Source organism: Hylobates moloch, unplaced genomic scaffold (genome assembly GCF_009828535.3).
Source record: "Hylobates moloch isolate HMO894 unplaced genomic scaffold, HMol_V3 SCAFFOLD_12, whole genome shotgun sequence".
In the NCBI taxonomy this organism is placed as follows: Eukaryota; Metazoa; Chordata; class Mammalia; order Primates; family Hylobatidae; genus Hylobates; species Hylobates moloch.
In genome coordinates this window covers 81,190,409-81,211,524 of record NW_026652287.1, presented here as the reverse complement: position 1 = coordinate 81,211,524, position 21,116 = coordinate 81,190,409, and the positions used below count along the sequence as shown (strand labels likewise).

Sequence of the window (21,116 nt, the reverse complement as noted above, 5' to 3'; positions counted from 1 at the left end):
TTGGCTCTCCCAAGACTTAGCTACTAAGAGCCTACTCTTGACTGGAAGCCTTACTGATAACATAAATAGTTGATAAGCATGTATTATGTGTGTTATATGTATTATATGCTCCATTCATACAATAAAGTAAGCTAGAGAAAATATTAAGAAAATCATAGGGAAGAGAAATGATATTTACTATTCATTATGTGGAAGTAGTTTATCATAAATGCCTTTATCCTCATCGTCTTTATGTTGAAAGTACGCTGAGGAGGAGGAAGGGGAGAGAGATTGGTCATGTTGTCTCAGGAGTGGCAGTGGCAGAAGAAAGTCTGTGTAAAAGTGGAATGATGCGGTTCAAACCTGTGTTGTTCAAGAGTCACCTGTACATTTAAAATAAGAAACTGAGAAGACCATTAAAATTGTTATTGTAAATTGAATTTAAGTCTGATGAAGAGTTTGCTGAGTAATTTCCAGCTGAGAGGGAAGCATCATAAATGGTTTGATTCCACATTTTCCTCCCAAGGGCAAATGCAAACAAAATTATTAAACATTATCAATCTTGCAAAAATAAATTTGAAGTCCCAAATTCCAGATGAAAAATATGATACATTTTACTATTTTTATTTACCAGTGTAAGTCATTTCTTAATGAACAATAGGAAATTTTAAAACTATTTTTCTAAAACTATTTAACCAAGCTGAAGGAATTTCAATTATACCATATTAATTAACATTCAATTGTTTAAAGAATGGGGAGAAGTAAAGAAAGCTTTATGATCTAGCCTCAGTTCACCTCGAAGGCTTTATTTCCCCAGGTCAGGAACTACTTTCCATTTTTCAAACGTCTTTCCTTTTGGTCAATTATGAGCTTTTGTAGTTGGTCTTCCCTTTGCCCAAAACTTTCATCCTACTTCAAGGTCACCATATTTTCTCCAATTCATTATTCATTTATCGATTCTTTTATATATTTCTTCTGAAAAGCTTTTGCTGAGCCCCCAAAGTCTGGGTTTGGTTTCCTTCCTGAGTTACCACTCCATGTACTTATAAACAACATTTTACAGTTCTTCTTTTCTTGATTTGTCTCACACTAGACGAAATAAAGATAGTATCAGGTTTCCATCAACCCCAAGCCTTAACAATAGTGCCTGGCAAGTTTTAGATATTATGTAAATATTCACCTTAAAATAATCATTGTATAGATCACTCTACCCACATATTTCGTATACTCTGCTGAAGTATAAGAAACATGTGTGGCCTTGAGATCAGAAAGGGAAACTCTACTAAGGAAAATAAGCATGTTGACTGGTAGATTTAGTACAGGATCATATAGATTAACTCCAAAATGTACAATAGAAATGAAGTGTGATGGAGCTTCAAGAAAGGAGAAATCACTACAAGCTGGATAAGGCTTCAAACAAAAATGAACACTTGAAACATAAAAAATATAGTTTATAGCATTTAAGTTTTATGTTTATTGAACTAATACAGATCCTGTATAAGATTTGTAAAATACAGAAAAATACAAAGATGACAATAAAATAATTTAAAAACATTAAAAAATACTGATTTTAGAGATAATCAATGTTAATTTTTTCACTATTGAAAACATTTGATGAAGATCTTGTCATTTTTTCATTATCTTTTTATATAAATGGATTATTTCACATAATATATTAATTTGTACTTTTTTGGAAATTTAGTAATGTAGTGTAAGCATTTTCTTCATTTTATTAAATATGCAATCGCAACATCACTTTTAGTTGTTGAATATCTCCTTTGTAGAAATGTGATAATTTATTTAATCAAATTCCTACTATTGGACATTTTCTTTGTTTTGTGTAACACAATTTGTTGTTGTGTGTAAAATATGTGCTTGTAATTATGTTGTTGCATAAACTGTGGTTATTTCCATTGCTATATTTGTGTATAGGGAATGCATATTCTTAATACTTTTAAACTTTAATTGTTAAATTGTGTTGTGTTGCTATTTTTTCTCCCTTTGTCAACATTGGTTATCTCCTTGCTTAATTTACATTTTAAAAATCACTACTAAATGTGCAAAGTTTTATATTCTTATTAATCTGGTATTTATATTAATTTTCTATTCATAACCTTTCCAACTTATCTATACTATTATAGGAATATTTCTCTTTTTACTAATGTGTAATAGCTCTATATTCACGGAATATATATGCCTCTTGCCAAATACTGATGCAAATTCTATCAGAGAAGTTAAGTTGTGTCTCTAGGCTTTAAAAATATCTTCTAAATGTTTCCTCTTCCTTCTACTCCATCCACATGGAAGCATTTACTCATTTCTAATATATTTCCCATACAATTTGCTTTGCAAATGAAAATTCCACATAAATCACTATTAATGAATCTACTACATAAAGTCATAACCTAACATTATGTATTAGAATTCACACTTACAAAACACAAAGGCAGATTTTTTGATTTTTTTTAACAAAGTTATTCTGTCATGTCTTCTAGAACACTACAGTTTGTTTAGATCATACAAGTCGTTTTGCACACTGAGGTTTGGGCGTGGGTTCCTAAGCCAGGTATTTCGTATTTATTAACTGAAGTTCTGAGGAGAAAAAGACAAGGTACTTGGGCTTTGGGGCTTTTTTTTAAATTATTATTATTTTTTTCTACTACTTTACTTGATTCTGCCTCCTTTCCTGCCTAGATATAATGGGCTGGACCATCAAAATGGAAAATTTAAATGTCACATGTATGATTACCTTGGGCCAGCCCTAGATTTCCAGCTTTCTGTTTCTTTTCCCCAAGCTACTGTTACTATAGAAAGTCTCTTACCTAGTAGGATAGAGATGGAGATACCAGTTAATTGAAATTTGGCGAAGAAGGATGTAACAAAAATAAGTGCATTCTTTGAATACTTTATCTCAGGTAAAAATTATGGAAATGCTCAAGCATTGCAAATTTAGATGGAGCACCAAAAACTTTTTTGTGTATGTTTCCAATGTCTGGAGTTCCACATTATACTTTTAGATAATCTTATCTGGAAACATGTTTAATTTCTCTAGTTGGTGTTTCTTTTTAAAGTGACGACTTCAAGATAACTCAAAAAGCCATTTGAATGAGGAATCCTTCTGGACGTTTACAATGCCTTCCCCAGACTTTGACAAAATTGTGTTTTATTGATAGTGTATTTTAAGATTTGCCTATCTCTGGTTTTTCCAACTAATTCAACTTAGTGTTTATATAGGAGCCAAATTTGTTTTATGTTTTGCTTTATGTAACATTTATTTAAATTGATGAATTAAACATTTTAAAAGCAAGTGCAGTGGAAATAAGTTTTAAACAAAGTGATTTTTGATAACCATATAATTCAACAAGATTGAGCATAAATGTAAGGCATAAGATAGGCATTAGTCAGCTTGGTGTAATACAGAGACCTACAGAGTATTTCTTGAATTAAAGATTTGCTTGAATGGAGATTACCTAACAGAATATCTAATATAATTACAGTAGTAGCCAACATCAGCAGAATGCTCACTGTCAGGGACTGCTCTAAGTGCTTTACATGTAATAGCCCATTTGAGTCTCACGACTACACTATGAGAAAGGTACTTTTATTATAGCTGTTTCACAAATGGGCAAAACTAATGTAAAGAAGTAAACTGACTCATCTAAGGTCATACTCCTATGTGGGTTTGCTCCTAACAAGCACATTCTCCTGCTTCTGCTTCCTGCACTCTATCAGTTTTCCTTCTTTTTATAGCATTCTTTTAGTCTGTTTGATTTCTCTTTTCATTATTACTTACCTCATAAGCCCCAACCTTTATTGAAAAGAGGGTGTGGTATAATTGTCTTTATAAACCTCAACCTTTATTGAAAAGAGAGTGAGGTGTAAATACCATTCTTATTATAATGAGAAGGATTTATCTTATAATGAGAGACAAAAATTCAGATAGGGGAGAAATGTGGATCCAGGCCATTTGAATGTGAAAAGTAATTTCAAGTTACTACTTGGTAATTCCATTACAAAGTAAAAAACACTTTAAATGTCCTAGGTAGTAACAAAAGTTACTTTAACTAGTTAAGATTTAGGATTATTCTGAGGTCTGGCTGCTTTACTTATACTGTATCTCTGACAGCAAGACTTCTCATTATTTTCACCTGATTAATTTTCACGAGTTATTTCTTAAGTTCATTGTAATATTTATTTTTCTGTCTTAACTGTTTCCAGAATGATTTAATTAGGTAAGTTCTTTAATTCTGATCACTTTTTAGAAATTTCCTTCTCCTTCTCACTTGATACTTTCTCAAAGTTCTATTCCATGGGTACTAAGGGGAGACAAGCAAGATAATCTCAAGCATAAGATTTAAAGAGACTCTCATTGTCAGATACCAACCCTGAAAGTGAGTGTTTCCTTAAATTATAGCCTCCCAGGACCTCATGTGCCTCATCCTAGTCCCAGTCCTGTATAAGAACATGTTGTATCATAATGTAAACTTTTTAGTGTTTCTTTCTAATCTGGAGCATGCACTTTTAGTCCCACTTAAGAGGTGCAGAACCTGAAATTTAGACAGATTTAGGAAATGTCCTAGGGTAGTCATTAGTAAGTGCTACTGTATAACTCAAGCCCCTTGATTCTAATTTGATAATATAATTGAAATTTTATAAATTCATGTTAGACTCAGATGATATTAGCCACAAAAAAATGACTATTGGTTTGCATTTTCTAGCTCACACATTTTTGGGGGAGATTGCAGCACAGACTACCGAGGGCAGTGAGTAGATAATTTTAAGGGGATCTCAGAGAACCACAACCAAGTTATACCGTATTTGTTTTTTATGCTTTTCCAACCTACTTTTTATACTGTATCCTCAATCCCAAGGCGCTCATATCTTTACGCCCTTTGGTTGCTCAAAGTTTCCCAATCTAGCTATCTTACAGGGATGCTTTTCTCTGAAACTCTCATGCTCTAAATTACTCCCTCACAATGTACTTAGATGCAAGTTCCATCCCCTAAAGTGGTGGTGGAGAGAGAGCAATCTGATTGAATCATTGACTTACTACATATGAGCTTGCCTATAAAATAAACTTGTTAAAACTTCAGTTAATATCTACTTGATTAGGTTGTGTAGAAACTATTTCTGTCGGCTATTTTACAAGACTATAGGGCTGGCAGTGGTCTTCACAAGTAAAACTGCATATCAAACAGAAACAACTAACATAACTTCTGAAAGTTTGCCAGTCATACTTTAGAAAATTGCCCTGGGTATATGCTTATGTAGTGAGGAATGAAACAGATAAAACCATAGCTTCCGGCATGTTCTACATCCTAGAATATGGTGACAGACTGGCAGACACAGACTTAAAGATAACCTGTGAAAGATATTAAGCATGTATCTATTCTAGAATGAGATAATCAATACAGGTAGTTTCTCTTAAAGAAGGAATGAGATCTTCATTATTTGGATTACGATTCAAAGCAGAAGCTACACAAATCAGTGTAAAATTGATTTTACACTGTTCTGCAAGCTTAAGCCATTTAAGATTGGCTTAAATGAATTTCCTCTCAGGTAATCATTGCTGAAACTCACTTTGAACCAACAGTACACCCACTCAAGCAAAGCACCACAATAACTGGGTGTAAAGGGAATGTGACAGATACATGTAAAGTGCTTTTCAGCACAGCACACTCCTCCTAAATTCAATAAAAACAATTTATTCCAAGTAAATGTAATGATTTATATACTCATATGCAACTTTCTGTTTATAATGAGCATCATTGTTAGAAGCAGGGGATACAAGGAAGGGACTTTTAAGGATATAAATGACTTTTATATTCTAAATTTATTTAATAGGTGTACACAGATTTATCTTATAGAAAAAACATCATCTGTACTCTAAATTCCAAGACAGTAGAAGAAAACGAATTCTACACATATATTTGATGTCCAGCTTGTGAAATTTTTATGTGCATCGAATTTGCTTATAATTATGAAACTTTACCACCCATTTCTGTTTGTTACTTAAGTATATATACAATCAAATGTCACTTAATGCAGATATATGTTCTGAGAAATGAGTCATGAGACAATTTCTTCATTTTGAGAATACCATAGAGCATGCTTACATAAACCTAAGTGGTATAGACTACTGCACACCTAGGCTATGTGGTATAACTTATTGCTCCAGGGTACAAACCTGTACAGCATGATACTAAGCTGAATACTGTATGCAGTTGTAACACTGTGGTAAGTATTTGTGTATCCAAATATGTCTAAACATAGAAAAGGTACAGTAAAAATATAGTATAAAAGATAAAAAATGGTACACGTGAATAGGACACTTAGTGAATATGAAGACCTAGAACATTACTATATACTACTGTAGACTTTATAAACACTATACTTTATACTACACACAATTCATAAAAAAAATTTATTTCTTCAGTAATAAATTAGCCTTAGCTTATGGTAACATTTGTAATTTATAAATCTTTTTTTTGTTAACTTTTGACTCTTTTTTAAATAATACTTAGCTTAAAACACAAATACATTGTACAGCTGAACAAAATTAATTTCTTTCTTTATATCCTTGTCCTATAAGCTTTCTGCTATTTCATTATTTTTTCCCCTCTTTAAGCTTTTTCGTTACAAACTAAGACACAAACACACAAATCACTGTAGGCCTACACAGCGTCGGGACCATCAGTATCACTGTCTTTCATCTCCATATTCTGTTCCACTAAAAAGTCATTGGGGCAGTAACACATATGGAGCTGTCATCTCCTAGGATATCAATGCCTTCTTTTGAGATACCTCCCAAGGAACCTACTTGGGGCTATTTTACAGTTAACTCTTTAAAAAACAAAAGTAGAGGGAGTACACTGTAAAATAATTAAAAAATCATGGTGTGGTAAATACATAAACCAATAACCCAGTCATTAATGATCATTATCAAGGGTTATGGGCTGCACATAGTTGCACGTGCTATACTTTTAGACGACTGGCAATGCAATAGGTTTGTTTACACTAGCATTACCACAAACACGTGAGTAATGCATTGCACTACAATGGTATAATGGCTCTGATATCACTAGGTGACAGGAACTTTTCAGCTCCATTATAATCATATGAGACCATTTGTTGTGCATGCACCCCATTCTTGACTACAATGTCGGTATGTAGTGCATGACTGTATATATGTATGTATATACATATATAAGATTTCACTTACATCAAATTATACTCATCAATTTATATGTAGTTACATTTGTTTTTAATACAGGAAAAGTCATGGTACTAGGTGAATGGCAGAAAAACCCAAAGTGAATTATGGTGATGACTTGCAATGTTTGGGTAACCACTTTGCTACACCAATTATTTAAAAATTGGACCCTCCCCAAAACAAGTAGCAGATAATACATAGGATGTAAATTTCATTGATGTGCTTGGAAAACCTTGCAATGTTCATAAAGAAATGATGGAATTTGATGGCAAGTGGTTTCCAGGGGCCAATACCTTCAATGATATGCCTGATCTGTATGTTACTAAGTGGACTTTGGTTTCGAAACTGTACATTATTAAGTGTATAGAACTAATACCAAGGGGTGTTTTATTTAGAAAGCAAATGGGACTTTATAATAGAATATTGCCTGCTAGAGAAAAAAATTTATTTTACACTATGTTCTTCTCTATAATGGTATCGGATACTGGTGAAGAATTAGAAAATATATGGGTTTTATAATTTGACAGTTATTAGTGTGGCTGAAAAATACATTATATTAAAGTAAAAATAGCATTTCACTTCTTTCTCAACTGCAAGAATCCAGGGACACTTACTATTTACTGAATCACACACACTAAAAGGAATCTTTTGGGAAAAGCTGATGCTGGTTTCCAGATAAGTTATGATAATGCTTCCCGCTTTATATTGACAACCATTTTTTTCCTTCAAAGGATATTGAGAATCAAAATTATGTGAAGGAAATTTTGATAATAACACAACAAAGTGCATGTGCCATTGTTTTCTGAGTAAAAAAATTAAAATTACATTATTCTACAGTTCAAATTGAATCAGTTCACCGTTATTACAAAAATAGATCTGATAGCCACATACCATTGAAATGCAAATTTTGATGATGCTCTTTTTCCGATTAATAATTGCAGAAATGTCATTTTAAATCTACAACCCCCAAGAGCTTCACAGCATGCCTCTTTCTAGTTAATCTTTTTGAGTAGAAGAAACAGGGAGCTCTGAGCAAACCAGCCATGCTATCTCTTTCGTGCACACGGTAGGGGCAAGGGCACTGTGGTATTGCTGTGTTGCTGTTAACTCACAGAGGTGCTGCCTTTCTTCTTTACCACTGCTTGCCTCCCATGGATTCCTCTGCTTCCCTCTGGGCCTCCTCACTAGCCTTCAGGCAACGTTTGGGTGACTCATGAAGAAATGGAAAATCTTGCAGCTCCAGCAAAAACGGTTAGTCTTAATGGCTTTGTTGAACCTGAAGGAAAGTGACTTTGCTGCTCTTTGGATGAGGAAACTAATTTGTTTACTATAGACCAGAGTAATAGGGTGTGTTTTTATAGTTATATGCAATGATAGCTAACATTTTTTACAGTTTTCTTTTACTGTACTCTCTTGAACTTTTTAAATGAAATAGTGTTAGATTGTGGCTAATATCATAAGAGCTTATAGTACACAAACAATAAGGAAGAAAGTAATAAATAGTATTCATGTTGCAACATTGGAAGTTTTTGTAACAAATATTTAGTATTGGACATATTCACAGGTAACATGTTTCTAAACCAAATTAAATTGGTAATAGAAAAGATTAGATTGAATATTCATTTTTAATAGGATCATGTGGTTTCTTGTGCTTTACCATCTTAGATACAAGCTTGACCAAACAAAACCCCCCCAAAACCAAAAAAGTGTTATGTTAATTTGGTACTGAAAAGCACAATTTTAAAGAATTTCTTGGGGACTCTTTGTCACTTTTAAAAATAAAATGTTATAAAAATCATTTTTTCATGTAAAGTAACAAAGTTGGGCATATCATATATTTTATCTTTATCAACTTCTTTTTAATTTAATGTCTTTTCAGTGTTATCCTTATTTGAAAATTGATTATCTACAAGTTTGTTATGGATAAAAACACCAATGTCATGTACTAATTTCATGTTTAGTTTAGTTTTGTTGTACTTGGTTTTTGTCTTGTTTTGTTTTGTTGGCTGTTGTTGAAATCTATTTGATTATCACAAAGCTTTGTTGGAGGGATACAGTCAGTTTTTTCACTTCACTAATTTACTTTGTATAAGATTTCTCTATCATATATACATATATATATTTGTCATCAGAAGTTTTTATTATAGCACATTACATTTTGAAAATTACACTCATTTAAGAATTAAGAAAAGGTTTGTAATGACCAAATCAAATGTTCACAAAATTATGAATTGAACATTTAAATTAGAATTTATTGAAAATGATGTAGTTGCTGCCTAATTGCCTTTGAACTGCTAAATTGATCACTCTGGGTCTATGAATCTGTATATTTATTCTGCCTGTTACACAAAACATTTCGTATAACAATTTTGCTTCTGCTAGAAAAATTTTACTGTATTGATTTGAAATTAATTTATATTTACCTGCTTTATTAATCATTTCCTGCTGCTAACACAGAAAGAATCTGAGGAAGGAAGCTGGGCCCAGGTAGGAGATTCATATGCTTTAAGACCCTTAATATCATTTAGTAGGCAATGAGAATATAAATTAAGAAACTGTCATAAGTCATAATATTGTAAACCTTCACTTAGCTCAATATTAGGCTGATCTGTATAGGTAAATCTAGATTACGTTTAATACTTTATATGTCTTTTTAAATTACCATATTTGTAAAATAAGATGATTGATGTTTCATACCTTACCTCTTTTAAAAGGGTACCTTTCTTTCTTTCTCAAAAGAATGATCCAAAACTTAAATTCCTCTGAAATCACTCCTGTATATATTTAATCAGGAAGCATTCACATTGGATCCAAAGGGGGAACTCTTATTTGGAGTTGCACATGCCTTCAGATATAATGCAAAGTGTATGAAGATGGACTGGAGGTGCAAGTGTTGGCATTGCAGACCACAGAGTCATTAGCATTTATTGAGATGTTTGTATGAGACAGGTGTCTATACTAGGAACAGACATATACTTTTGCAAGAAAGCTGTGCATTTTTTCTACATTTCCACATTTTGGATGACCAAACGAGAAAATCTGTGTTATATTCAATCTGATTGAAACCTTTCAATATAAGAAAAATTTTGGTAGTTATATTAGGACCTGTATTTAAACACACAGTAGGATTGTATTTGATTTTGGTTTTGATAAAAATTTCATCGTTCTTGAGAACACACAAAAGAAGAGGAGCAGTTAGATTTTCCCTAGAAATGCATATTAGAATTGAGAAATTAGGGCGTGATAAGGAACTAAATGGGAATTCTGTAAAAATAATAGAGAGTAATAGTTCTTTTAAAATTTTGGTTTAGTGGTAATGGTTGATTTGGGTTTTCATTTTAGCTGTTTTGAACAGTATTGGTAATAATAGTTTGTTTCTTATATTAAAGAATTAGGTTATCTGTCTTAGTTTTTGGTCCTGCCCTGCTTCTTTTAGAGTCTATCTTGATTGATTTCTAGAAAAGACTGATTCTTTCCAATGATTTTTTGGAAAGCTGACAACCTGCTTTGCTAAGTAACAACGATGTCCATACAAAGCTTCAAAATTCTGTCTCTCCAAAACATTTATTCCTTTCTCTGTTTACTGAGGTTTCCATTTCACATCAACATTTGCCATTACAATATAGCAATGGCAGTAGTGGCATTGATAAGTGGGAAATGGCAATAATGGCATTGACAAGAGGGAAATGACAGATACAAATAAAACAAACCTATCAATATAAAGACAGAATCTTAAAGCTCAGAGTTTGTATAATAATGTCTTTATTAATAAAATACATACTTGGACAAAATGTAATTCCTTTTGAGAATACAAAGTAAATAGCCAATCATTTTCAATAGGCAGATACTTTAATAAATGTATGCAGAGTTCCATTTTATACCAAATCAAATCAAATGCTATCCGAATATTATTTTTGCTTTGTTTCCACATATCATAGTAATTAGATATCAGTTATAGTAATAGGTAATATTCTCCAATTACCATCTCATCTGATTGGTTAAGAAACTTGACTGCTATAAAACAATTCTAGTGTCCGGTTTTTCTACAGACCCTGGCTTATGGAGATATGAACCATGAGTGGATTGGAAATGAATGGCTTCCCAGCTTGGGGTTACCTCAGTACAGAAGTTACTTTATGGAATGCTTGGTAGATGCAAGAATGTTAGATCACCTAACAAAAAAAGATCTCCGTGTCCATTTAAAAATGGTGGACAGTTTCCATCGGTAGGTGTTTTTTTTTTTTTTTCCCAAAGAATAATTAAAATGAAACAGTATGTTACCTATACTTTAGTAAAACAAAAATGGACGTCTAGAAGACAGAAAATATATGTCATTTGAACATCGTTTGTGTACATCTACTTGGAAAAATATTTTCATCCAGCAAATTGCAGGAACTTTCTAATTTAGAGCTATGTGCATATTATGTGCCCAAAGTTTATGGAAATATAGGTGTACAAAATTCTTCTCATAGAGCATACGTCTATTTTTTGTGAGATTCTCTGAAAATTCCATGTTGGTAATTTTATAGTTGTATGTGTTTATATTAGAAAATTAGGAAGAATAAACAAATATTCATAGTTTCAACTCTACAAAAATATGTGGTTATAAATTCTATAATTTAGGAACATTCTAGGAAAAACTTTGAGAAGAAATTCTTCTTCTAAGACATATTTGTGGTTTTTTATTTTTCTATGTCTTGTGAGTTTGCTTATTTGTATATTAATTTCAGAACTAAAACAATACTGTGTTAGATAACTGTGAGGATGCAGATGAACAAAAGGCAATGTCTTTTTTCAAGTTGTTTACCATCCAGCAGATAAAAAGGGGTCTGTTATAATACCATATCATAAATGCTGTGTTTATGTTAGGTGAAACAATGTCAGCTGGATTTTGGTTGTTTTTTTTCACATAAAGTTGATTGTGGTGATAAGTTAATAAAGCATAGATGATTTTGGCTTGGGAGACTGTATTTGTTTCTCTCCTGTCCAACATTTAATCAGTGACTGGAGTGAAGATGGTATAAAAATTAGATATGTTGATGACATAAAATTAGGATAAATAGAGGATAATTGGGGCTTTTGATTCCAACTTATGGTGATATTTTGAATTTTAATGCAGTTGTTGACACTGTTGAATTAAATGTGGTAAAGATAAATATAACTATTTTTTTAAAAACCTATTAAAGTGCTGGATGGAGAATCCATAATTTAACAGAAACTTGTGTGAAAAAGATAAGGAATTTATCGTTAGCACAAAACTCTCCATTTGGGTTAATGGCTTGACAAGGCATGTTTAGACTGTGTTTATTGGCAGGGACAACAAAAGTGCTATCATATGGTGACATAACAAATAGAAATTGCATTTACTTATGGGTATCAAATTGTTATAAGGTGGTAGAAGTCCAGTGGTAAAGTTGAAGTAATTAAATACATTTAAATTGGATGAAGGAAGACTTTAAATAAGTTTTCTTAGGTTTTAAGATCATTATTATGTGATAGAAGAATTATTTTTTCTCTGTTGAGCATGTTATTTTTTAGTTAACACAGATGTAGATCCTAGGGTGAGTGACTTCTAGTTACTAGAAGAAACAGCTTTGTACCACTCTCAGCTGCCTTGTAGTGTATACATTGTGAGGTAGTGAGTGAGCTCTCTGTCATGGGAAGTTTAGGGCTTCATATTTCACGTGGTTGCATTAGATTTTTGGGGTCCAGTTTTTCCATTCTTCACTAGATTGACTTTTAATACTGTTTTATTACTTTAGTAAAATGTTTTATATAATGATCAAATTAAAAAAATACTCAAATGACTTGGTTTTTGTTTGTTCTGGGAAATGCCCAAGCTTAATTTTATTTTATTTTATTTTTATTTCTTTTTTTTTTGAGAAGGAATCTCACTGTCTCCCAGGCTGGAGTGCAGTGGCGCGATCTCAGCTCACTGCAGGCTCCGCCCCCGGGGTTCACGCCATTCTCCTGCCTCAGCCTCCTGAGTAGCTAGGACTACAGGAGCCCGCCACCTCGTCCGGCTAATTTTTTGTATTTTTAGTAGAGACGGGGTTTCACTGTGTTAGCCAGGACGGTCTCGATCTCCTGACCTCGTGATCCACCCGCCTCAGCCTCCCAAAGTGCTGGGATTACAGGCGTGAGCCACCGCTCCCAGCCCCAAGCTTTATTTTTAAGTTATGCTAATCTCCAACTTAAAGCAAGTAGTACCTGACGGTATATTGCATCCTATGGTCTTTTCGGCCCAGTTTTCCATCTGACAGACATTTTCATAATATTATATGTCCTCTGTACAGTATAATTTTGTATTCTATATCAAAACTTGGCAGAAACTGACCAAGAAGCATTGGTTTAATCTCAAGCTGCCCAATATCTGTGATAGTGATTATATCAGTATTATCTAGTATATCACTGAATTAGTTTGCTAGGGATGCCACAGCAAAAGACCACAGACAGGTGTCATAAACAACAGAAATTCATTTTCTCACAGTTCCGGAGGCTAGAAGTTCAAGATCAAGGAATTGGCAGGTCTGTTTTCTTCTAAGGCCTCTCTCCTGGGCTTGCTGATGGTCACCTCTTGGTGTCCTCACATAATCCTTTCTCTGTGAATATATATTCCTGTTGTCACCAAGTGTCGAAATCTTTTTTTAATAAGGTCACCAGTCAGTTTGGATTAGGGCCCACCTTAATGGCCTCATTTAACTCAATTACCTCTTTAAGGGCACTATCTCCAAATGCAATCACATGCTGAAGTGCTGAGAATTAGCGCTTCCACATGTAAATTTTAGGGAGCACAATTCAACGGACAACACCTGCCTAATGCAATTTTCTTTCCGTTTTTCTCTGATTCCGAAATATTTGACTTAACATTGTTTTTATTAAAATGTGGGGCTTAGAAATGCACTAACAAGTAAGTGTAGCCTGGCCAATGTGTACGTCTAAATTTGCTTATATTCCTAAACATGTAAAGTATCACTGATAATCAATGATCTTTACTCTTGAAGTCTACAGATTATTTTTTCCTATCACATCTTCTGCATCTTTATATATAATGTCACTAAGCCTTCTCATTTTCTCTCTCAGAACATTCCTGGTTTATCGATTTTCCTTTTAAGCACATGGCTATTGTCCCTATTTTGGCAGAATTGAACCCTGAATTGATTTCTCTGTCTTCTCTGACTACTTATTTCCCCATCTCCTATTTTGCTATGAGATTATTTTTCCATAAACATAAAACTTTTTTGTTTTGTTTTTTTTTTTTGAGATGGAGTCTCACTCTGTTGCCCAGGGTGGAGTGCAGTGGCGCGATCTGGGCTACTTCAACCTCTGCCTCCCGGGCTCAAGCGATTCTTCTGCCTGAGCCTCCCAAGTAGCTGGGACAACAGGCATGCACCACCACAGCCGGCTAATTTTTGTACTTTTAGTAGAGACGGGGTTTGACCATATTGGCCAGGCTGGTCTCCAGGCTGGTCTCCAACTCCTGACCACATGATCTATCCACCTCTGCCTCCCAAAGTGCTGGGATTACAGGTGTGAGCCACCGTGCCTGGCCAAACAGAAAACTTTTATTGTCACCTCTTCCTCCTCCAAAAATTGTCCAATAATTCTGTATCAATTATATGTATTTCATACTTAAACACAATTTAAGGCTTTCCTTAATATGCCCTATTCTCCATGTATAATTGTATTCCTCCTTACTTCCTAGCATGAGTTTTCAGCTCTGGAATGTGTGTCTCGCGAACCACACCTTTAAATTTTCATCTGCAATCTTTTGTTCATGATGCTCCATTTTCCTGAGTCAACCTGTCTCTGCTACTTGATACTTTTAAGGATCAATCAATTTTCTGCTCATTCCACATATCCTTGTCATTCAGTTTCAATATCTGCTGACTTATTCTTCTTACATACTTCTGTATAATTTAGAGTTATGAGCTACTCATTTTAGTATTTGGTCCTCTATCCTGTTACCCAACTTACTTACTCATGTTTTGTGTTATTTTTCTCATCGGCTTAAGAAGAGAGTATCCATTTCTTATAAGTTCCTTACTGTCTCCATAATGGGGACTTTAAATTCTTTTGAAGTGAATAAAATATTAATTTGCCTGCATCTAATGTAGGAATAGCTAAATGAAAGACAAAGACACATAGATGAACAATGTAATCCATGATGATTTTAAAACTATGTTTTTTCTTATTTTGAAAACTTTTTTTCTATTACTTTGAAACATTTTGTGCTTAGAATAATTATAAATGTATTTCCCTCCAATACTGAAGGATTTGACTGCAAATGTAATTTATTAACTTGTTGCCCTAAGAAGCAGTGCATAGTGTTGACTATGGCTAATCAAAAAACTTTCTCCACCTGCTGAGGTAGACTCACTGTTTTTTTTTTTTTTTTTTTTATTAAAAAAAGAACAAGTTTACAATATGGAATTATGTGCTTAAAGAGGTTGAATTATGACAGAAAAGAACTAGAAAGAAGACGGGAAGCAAGCCAACATGAAATAAAAGGTAATACATCTTTCTTTCATATGAAATGCCTTTATTCTGGGGTTTTTAGCTTTCACTTTTATTAACCTAAAATGTTATATGTGTTAATAATGGTCAGTAAGTAGCATAAGTATTTGGCTAGAATTGTTACTGTTTTTTTTTCCATTCTTTTCTAATTAAAATACAGAAACGGGTATCACCATATTATAGGGTGAATATCCCATTTGAGGAATAATCTTGAGTTTTTGAAATGAGATTTATTTATGTGAACCTATTAATTATACATTCTGCTTGTACTAAAGATGTCTCCATGTAGATATTTTTGTCAAACTTTTAATGGAACATTCTCAGTATGATTCAGAGAAACATGGTATATCATTTTTATGGCAGTTCATCTTTGGTTTATATCATTCTAATTTTATTCCAGTGCCCCAGCAATTTTATTTTTGTAACACTGTATAGTTAAAGAAATTATACGGTGATTTTATGCAGGAATGATATAAGGATTTTCCCCTATAAACCAAACTACTTCATTAATAATTTTAGCTGGTAAAGGAACAGTGTAAATTGCTGCAACTGTTATGTGCACAAAAATGTTTTGTTTGAATAACAAGAAAAGACACTCCATATTGCAGATTTGTTAGAAAAAATACCGTATTTAAAAACTAATCATCTAAATGTTGAGAAGTACCTTAATATACCCGAGAAAGGATAATTTCAAAAGAGAAGTACCTTAATATACCTGAGAAAGAATAATTTCAAAAGAGAAGTACCTTAATATACCTGAGAAAGAATAATTTCAAGAGAAGTACCTTAATATACCCAAGAAAGAATAATTTCAAAGAGGAATATGTTAGATTCTATTCTTAGAGACCATTCTATTTTTATTGTTGTTGTTGTTGAAGGAAAAAATACATGATTGGATATAAGATATAGGTAAAGGTATTTTTTGGTTTAAATTTAAAGGGTTCAAGTGCGATTTTCTTACATGGATATATTTGTGGTGTTGAAGTCTGGGTTTTAGTGTACCCATTCCCTGAATGATGTACATTGTACCCATTAAGTAATTTCTCATCTTTCGCCACCCTCCCAACCTCCCACCCTTCTGAAACTCCAATGACTATCACTACATACTCTGTGTTCACCTGGACACATTATTTATTGCCCACTTGTAAGTCAAAGCGTGAGGTACTTGACTTTGTTTCTGAATTGTTTCACTTAAGATAATACGTGGGCATTTTTTTGCTAAAAGTAATCAATCCACTTTTGTTGTTTAAAGAAGAAAAAGGCCGGGCGCGGTGGCTCACGCCTGTAATCCCAGCACTTTGGGAGGCCGAGGCGGGCAGATCACGAGGTCAGGAGATCAAGACCATTCTGGCTAACATGGTGAAACCCCGTTTCTACTAAAAATACAAAAAATTAGCAGAGCATGGTGGCAGGCGCCTGTAGTCCCAGCTACTGGGGGGCACTGAGGCAGGAGAATGGCATGAACCTGGGAAACAGAGCTTGCAGTGAGCCGAGAATGCTCCACTGCACTCCAGCCTGGGCAACAGAGCAAGACTCTGTCTCAAAAAAAAAAAAAAAAAAAAAAAAAAAAGAAAATATTAAGGAAAATATAACCAAAATTTTTAAGGAAAATTTTGGATATTCAAATACTTATTAGTTATATTTCCATTTCCTATTATCCAAGAGTTGATATGTACAAGCATTACATCAAATTTAGTGGGTGTTTCTACATTACATTAATTGTTCAAGGGTAGGCATGAATCTCTGTTTTCATCTTCACTTCTTTTAAGGCTTAATTTAGATAAGAAAATAATAATATTAGTGCTGTTTTATTCTTAAGATATTTTTTAGGTTTCTATAATTTACATTTTTTATAAACAATGTCAGAAATTACTTTTATCTTTGGCAGGTCTTGGAAAGTACATTAGTTCTAATGGAATGGGCTTGAATGCATGTGACAGTGATTGGTTAAAAATAGTTTTCTATGTATGTCTCATCGGAGAGTAGACAGACTCACAATGGATTTCTTTTAACACTTCATTTGATGCATTAGTTCGAAGCAAGAAAGTGTTTTTCCATTATCAAAATCGAGTTGTTTGTTTGATTTCACTTTATTTGGGGGCCCCAGGAAACTGCAGGTTGTTTTCAGTGCATTGCTGTTCAGTTGAATTGAAATTTGGGAATTAATGGACCAAAGATAGACCCCAGAAGGAAGTTTGCATTTGACCACACGATGAATGTCTTAGCACACAGATTGATTTTACCCATGGGATACCACTTTGTAGTTTCCTTTCTGAAGTATTTTTATCCAATTAGACTTTATTATGCCTCAGCTCACCACGTGAAATGTTTCACATATAGATAGATCTAAAGGAGAGGAATTACCCAGTTGGCCCTATACTAAATGTTATATTAGTATCTGGCAATTGCTGATTAGAGTGTAGCTCGGAGGAAAAAAAAACTGCCACGATTCGCTATGATCACACACAACTCTATCTGATAAATAGCTGTGAATGAGATCATAAATAGCTTGTTTCCTATGACTGATCTGGTAACATTTACAGGAATAATTCTCAACAGTGACTAGGGGTCTCTTATTATCTGAAGTGTGAATTAACCTTGACCTTAATAGTTTTCTGAAGTGAAAAGACCATGTGACTATCAAGAACCTACTAACATTTAATTTGTTGCTAAGAGGCATTCAACACTGATCTCTAGCCATTTATTGTTTAGGTTAAGAAGATTTCTACATAGTTTTAAAGTCAGTGCATACATTGCTTGGAAACAGATTTATGGAAAGGGATCTAACTTTAAAAATGAAAAAAAAAAGAAGTATTTTGTTCTGAGGAGGAAACGTTTGAATTCATGCTTTATTTTCCTTTTTACCTCATAGCAGATCATTTTAAATATTTGATCACTCTTAACTACAGGTGTGACGATGGAATTTCTGATGGGCACATATTTGCAGAAATATCACAACCACATAATATGTCTTAGACTATCGAAATATAAACCTAAGTCTAGAAAAAAACCAAATACTCCCTATTTACAAATCCATCTAGTGCAAAGAAAACTGGATTTATTTTTTATTATTGAGAGCATTGTCATGTTCATTTTTAAAAAACGGTGGGTTTAATAAAATTAAGTGGAGAACTGTTGCTGCCACCCACAAGCACTTGCCTAGCTTTTGGAATTCAAGTGCAGGGTAACCAATTGCTAGAATGAATCAGTAACTATCAACAGCAGCTGATTATATAGCCAAAATGTGATGCTAACCAACTCACATCCCATTTTCTGAGGTCCAAAAACCTCAATGGAATAGGCTAAGGAAAACTCGGAGGAAAAATTACACTTCAGAACTGACTCAGAGAGACAATTAACATGTATAATATAAAATTTCCTTATATAGTAAAGAATATTGAGGAAATCCTTTGCTTTGCTGAAGACGGGGGAGGGGGGAGAAAGAGGAAAAACTCTGAGGGGAGGACAATAAATGTCCTACTTCTTGCAGAAATTCATTCTGCTTTGGATGGAGCAGCTAATAGTCATAAGACTGTGGGATGCGGGCATTCCTCTCATGTTCCTTAGTACCTAAATCCAAAGAAAGATCTAGGATCTTTCTTTTGAAATGAGGTCATTCTATCCACAAAAGGAGTGAAGTAGAGAGATGTGAGGCAGATATATGTTCAGCTTCCAGATTCACATACAAATGTTTTGCTAGTACTGTGGATTGGCACAGACAGAAAGGACACCAACTAATTTGAAGAACTTCTACTTCTGATAGATTAGAGTATATTAAGTCAGACCAATCTTCCGCCAAGAAGAAATAGAATGGCTAGATAAATCAATAAATGATAATAAAGAGCTATTTGAAAACAGTAGAAACCAATTAAGAGGGACAGGACTTGAAAGGTTATGATCTTGGAAAAAAGAGAAATGTAAGGAAATGGTAAAACTGTCATTCTCTACTGTTTTTCCTCTATCTAACAGAGAAGTAGGGAATGGAGTGGGGTGGTGGTGGGGAATGGAATTTAGAGGTGCAAAAACTGCTGGGCCTTCAGGAGCAAAGAATCTGTAAAACATAATAATAATAAAATAATTAAGACTGACCATTTATACAATACTCCTCTAGAGACGTTTGTGGACTTCTAAGAAGGATGGAATTATAATCTAAAAATTGAACAGAAAGCCGAAGCCAAATGGGTAATAAATCTAGAAAGAGAACTGTTGTAATCTCATGATAATACAGTAAAAAAAAATCAAAGGTCATAACCACCAAATATACTTTAATTTGAGGTCTCTGATAAAACACATCCTAGGACTAAGGGTAAACTTAAACAGATCAGGCTATTTATTATGTCTATTAACGTTAAAAATAAATTTTATTATGTATATTTGAGGTTTAGAACATATTACAGAACACATATAGGTGGTAAAATGGTTACTATAGTGAAGGAGATTCCTAAGCTTTATTTTGAAATGTTAAAATTGAAATCTAGCATTGATTTATCTCAATCTTTAATTGGAATTAAGTTGATCTGCCCTTATTATAACTTCAGAAATCATAAAAGTCCTGTCAAGAAGAAGTTGACATTCAGAGCCTCTGCAATTTTTCAATCATATTGTGTGAGAGCCAATAAAAAAAAAAACTCAGACATGTCAGATAATGGCCAAAATGAGGAAAATCACGATGATAAAATCAGAAAAAATAAACATATCCATAGTTGACCCTGACAGTGTTTATTTAAAAATATGTAAGTGACAAAATGGAGAATTTAATATAGTTGGAATCAATATGTTTAACAAATAATCAAATGGAAATTTGAAGAAGTGAAAAGTATAAAGACTTAAATTGAGAACACAATAGGTGGTTTAACAGTAGAAGAGAGTTTAGTGAAATGAAAGATCACTTGAAAACACCTAGCCCCACATATGACAAGAAACAAAAGGGATGAATGACATAAAACATCATTAGAGACATATTGGACATGGTGAGGTAAGAGACAATAAGAAAGAAGCAATATTTGAAAAGATACTGATGGAGACATAAAAAGAAAATAATTGAAATGATAAACCACAGACTCAAGGTTCTCGATGGACCCCAAGTGAGATTAAAAATAAAAGGGGAAATAAAAACACATCTAAACACATTACAGTAGAGCTACTGAAAACCATGACTTCCCACACCCCAAAATCGTAGAATCTGCCAGAGTAAACTCCACAATAATTTCAAAGGTGAAACATAATATAACTGATATTGCTCAACTAAATAATGCTAGAGGAAAACGGAATTATAACCTTAAAATGCTGAATCAAACTAACTTCTTACTTTGAAGTATGTCCATCAATATTAAAGACAGAATTAATAAACTTTCAAACAAAATCCGAGACTATTTCACCAGAAAAAAAAAATAAATAGAAAAGAAAT

General features: G+C 33.3%; 2 protein-coding genes across 23 annotated transcripts in view; one reads left to right on the top strand and one right to left on the bottom strand.

Moving 5' to 3' along the window:
- Nucleotides 1-21,116, bottom strand: part of ACSS3 (acyl-CoA synthetase short chain family member 3) — a 357,152-nt gene that overhangs the window by 26,663 nt on the left and 309,373 nt on the right. Inside the window, exon 17 of one of the 6 annotated variants that reach the window (XM_058424792.1) lies at nt 11,430-13,794. The exons of 4 other annotated variants lie outside the window; for them this stretch is intronic. The gene's annotated coding sequence lies outside the window, so the exon portion shown is untranslated. Of the gene's footprint in view, nt 1-11,429; nt 13,795-19,707; nt 19,761-21,116 lie in introns of those variants that run through there. One more of the 6 variants, XM_058424793.1, reaches the window with a different exon arrangement.
- Nucleotides 1-21,116, top strand: part of PPFIA2 (PTPRF interacting protein alpha 2) — a 497,171-nt gene that overhangs the window by 463,012 nt on the left and 13,043 nt on the right. For 7 of the 17 annotated variants that reach the window (XM_032170842.2, XM_058424778.1, XM_058424780.1 and 4 more), the window contains 4 exons: nt 8,381-8,443; nt 9,650-9,679; nt 11,224-11,417; nt 15,606-15,703. In XM_032170842.2, coding sequence (XP_032026733.1) covers nt 8,381-8,443; nt 9,650-9,679; nt 11,224-11,417; nt 15,606-15,703 — 385 coding nt within the window. The remainder of the gene's footprint in view (nt 1-8,380; nt 8,444-9,649; nt 9,680-11,223; nt 11,418-15,605; nt 15,704-21,116) is intronic. The other 10 variants (XM_058424789.1, XM_032170844.2, XM_032170850.2 and 7 more) reach the window with 5 other exon arrangements.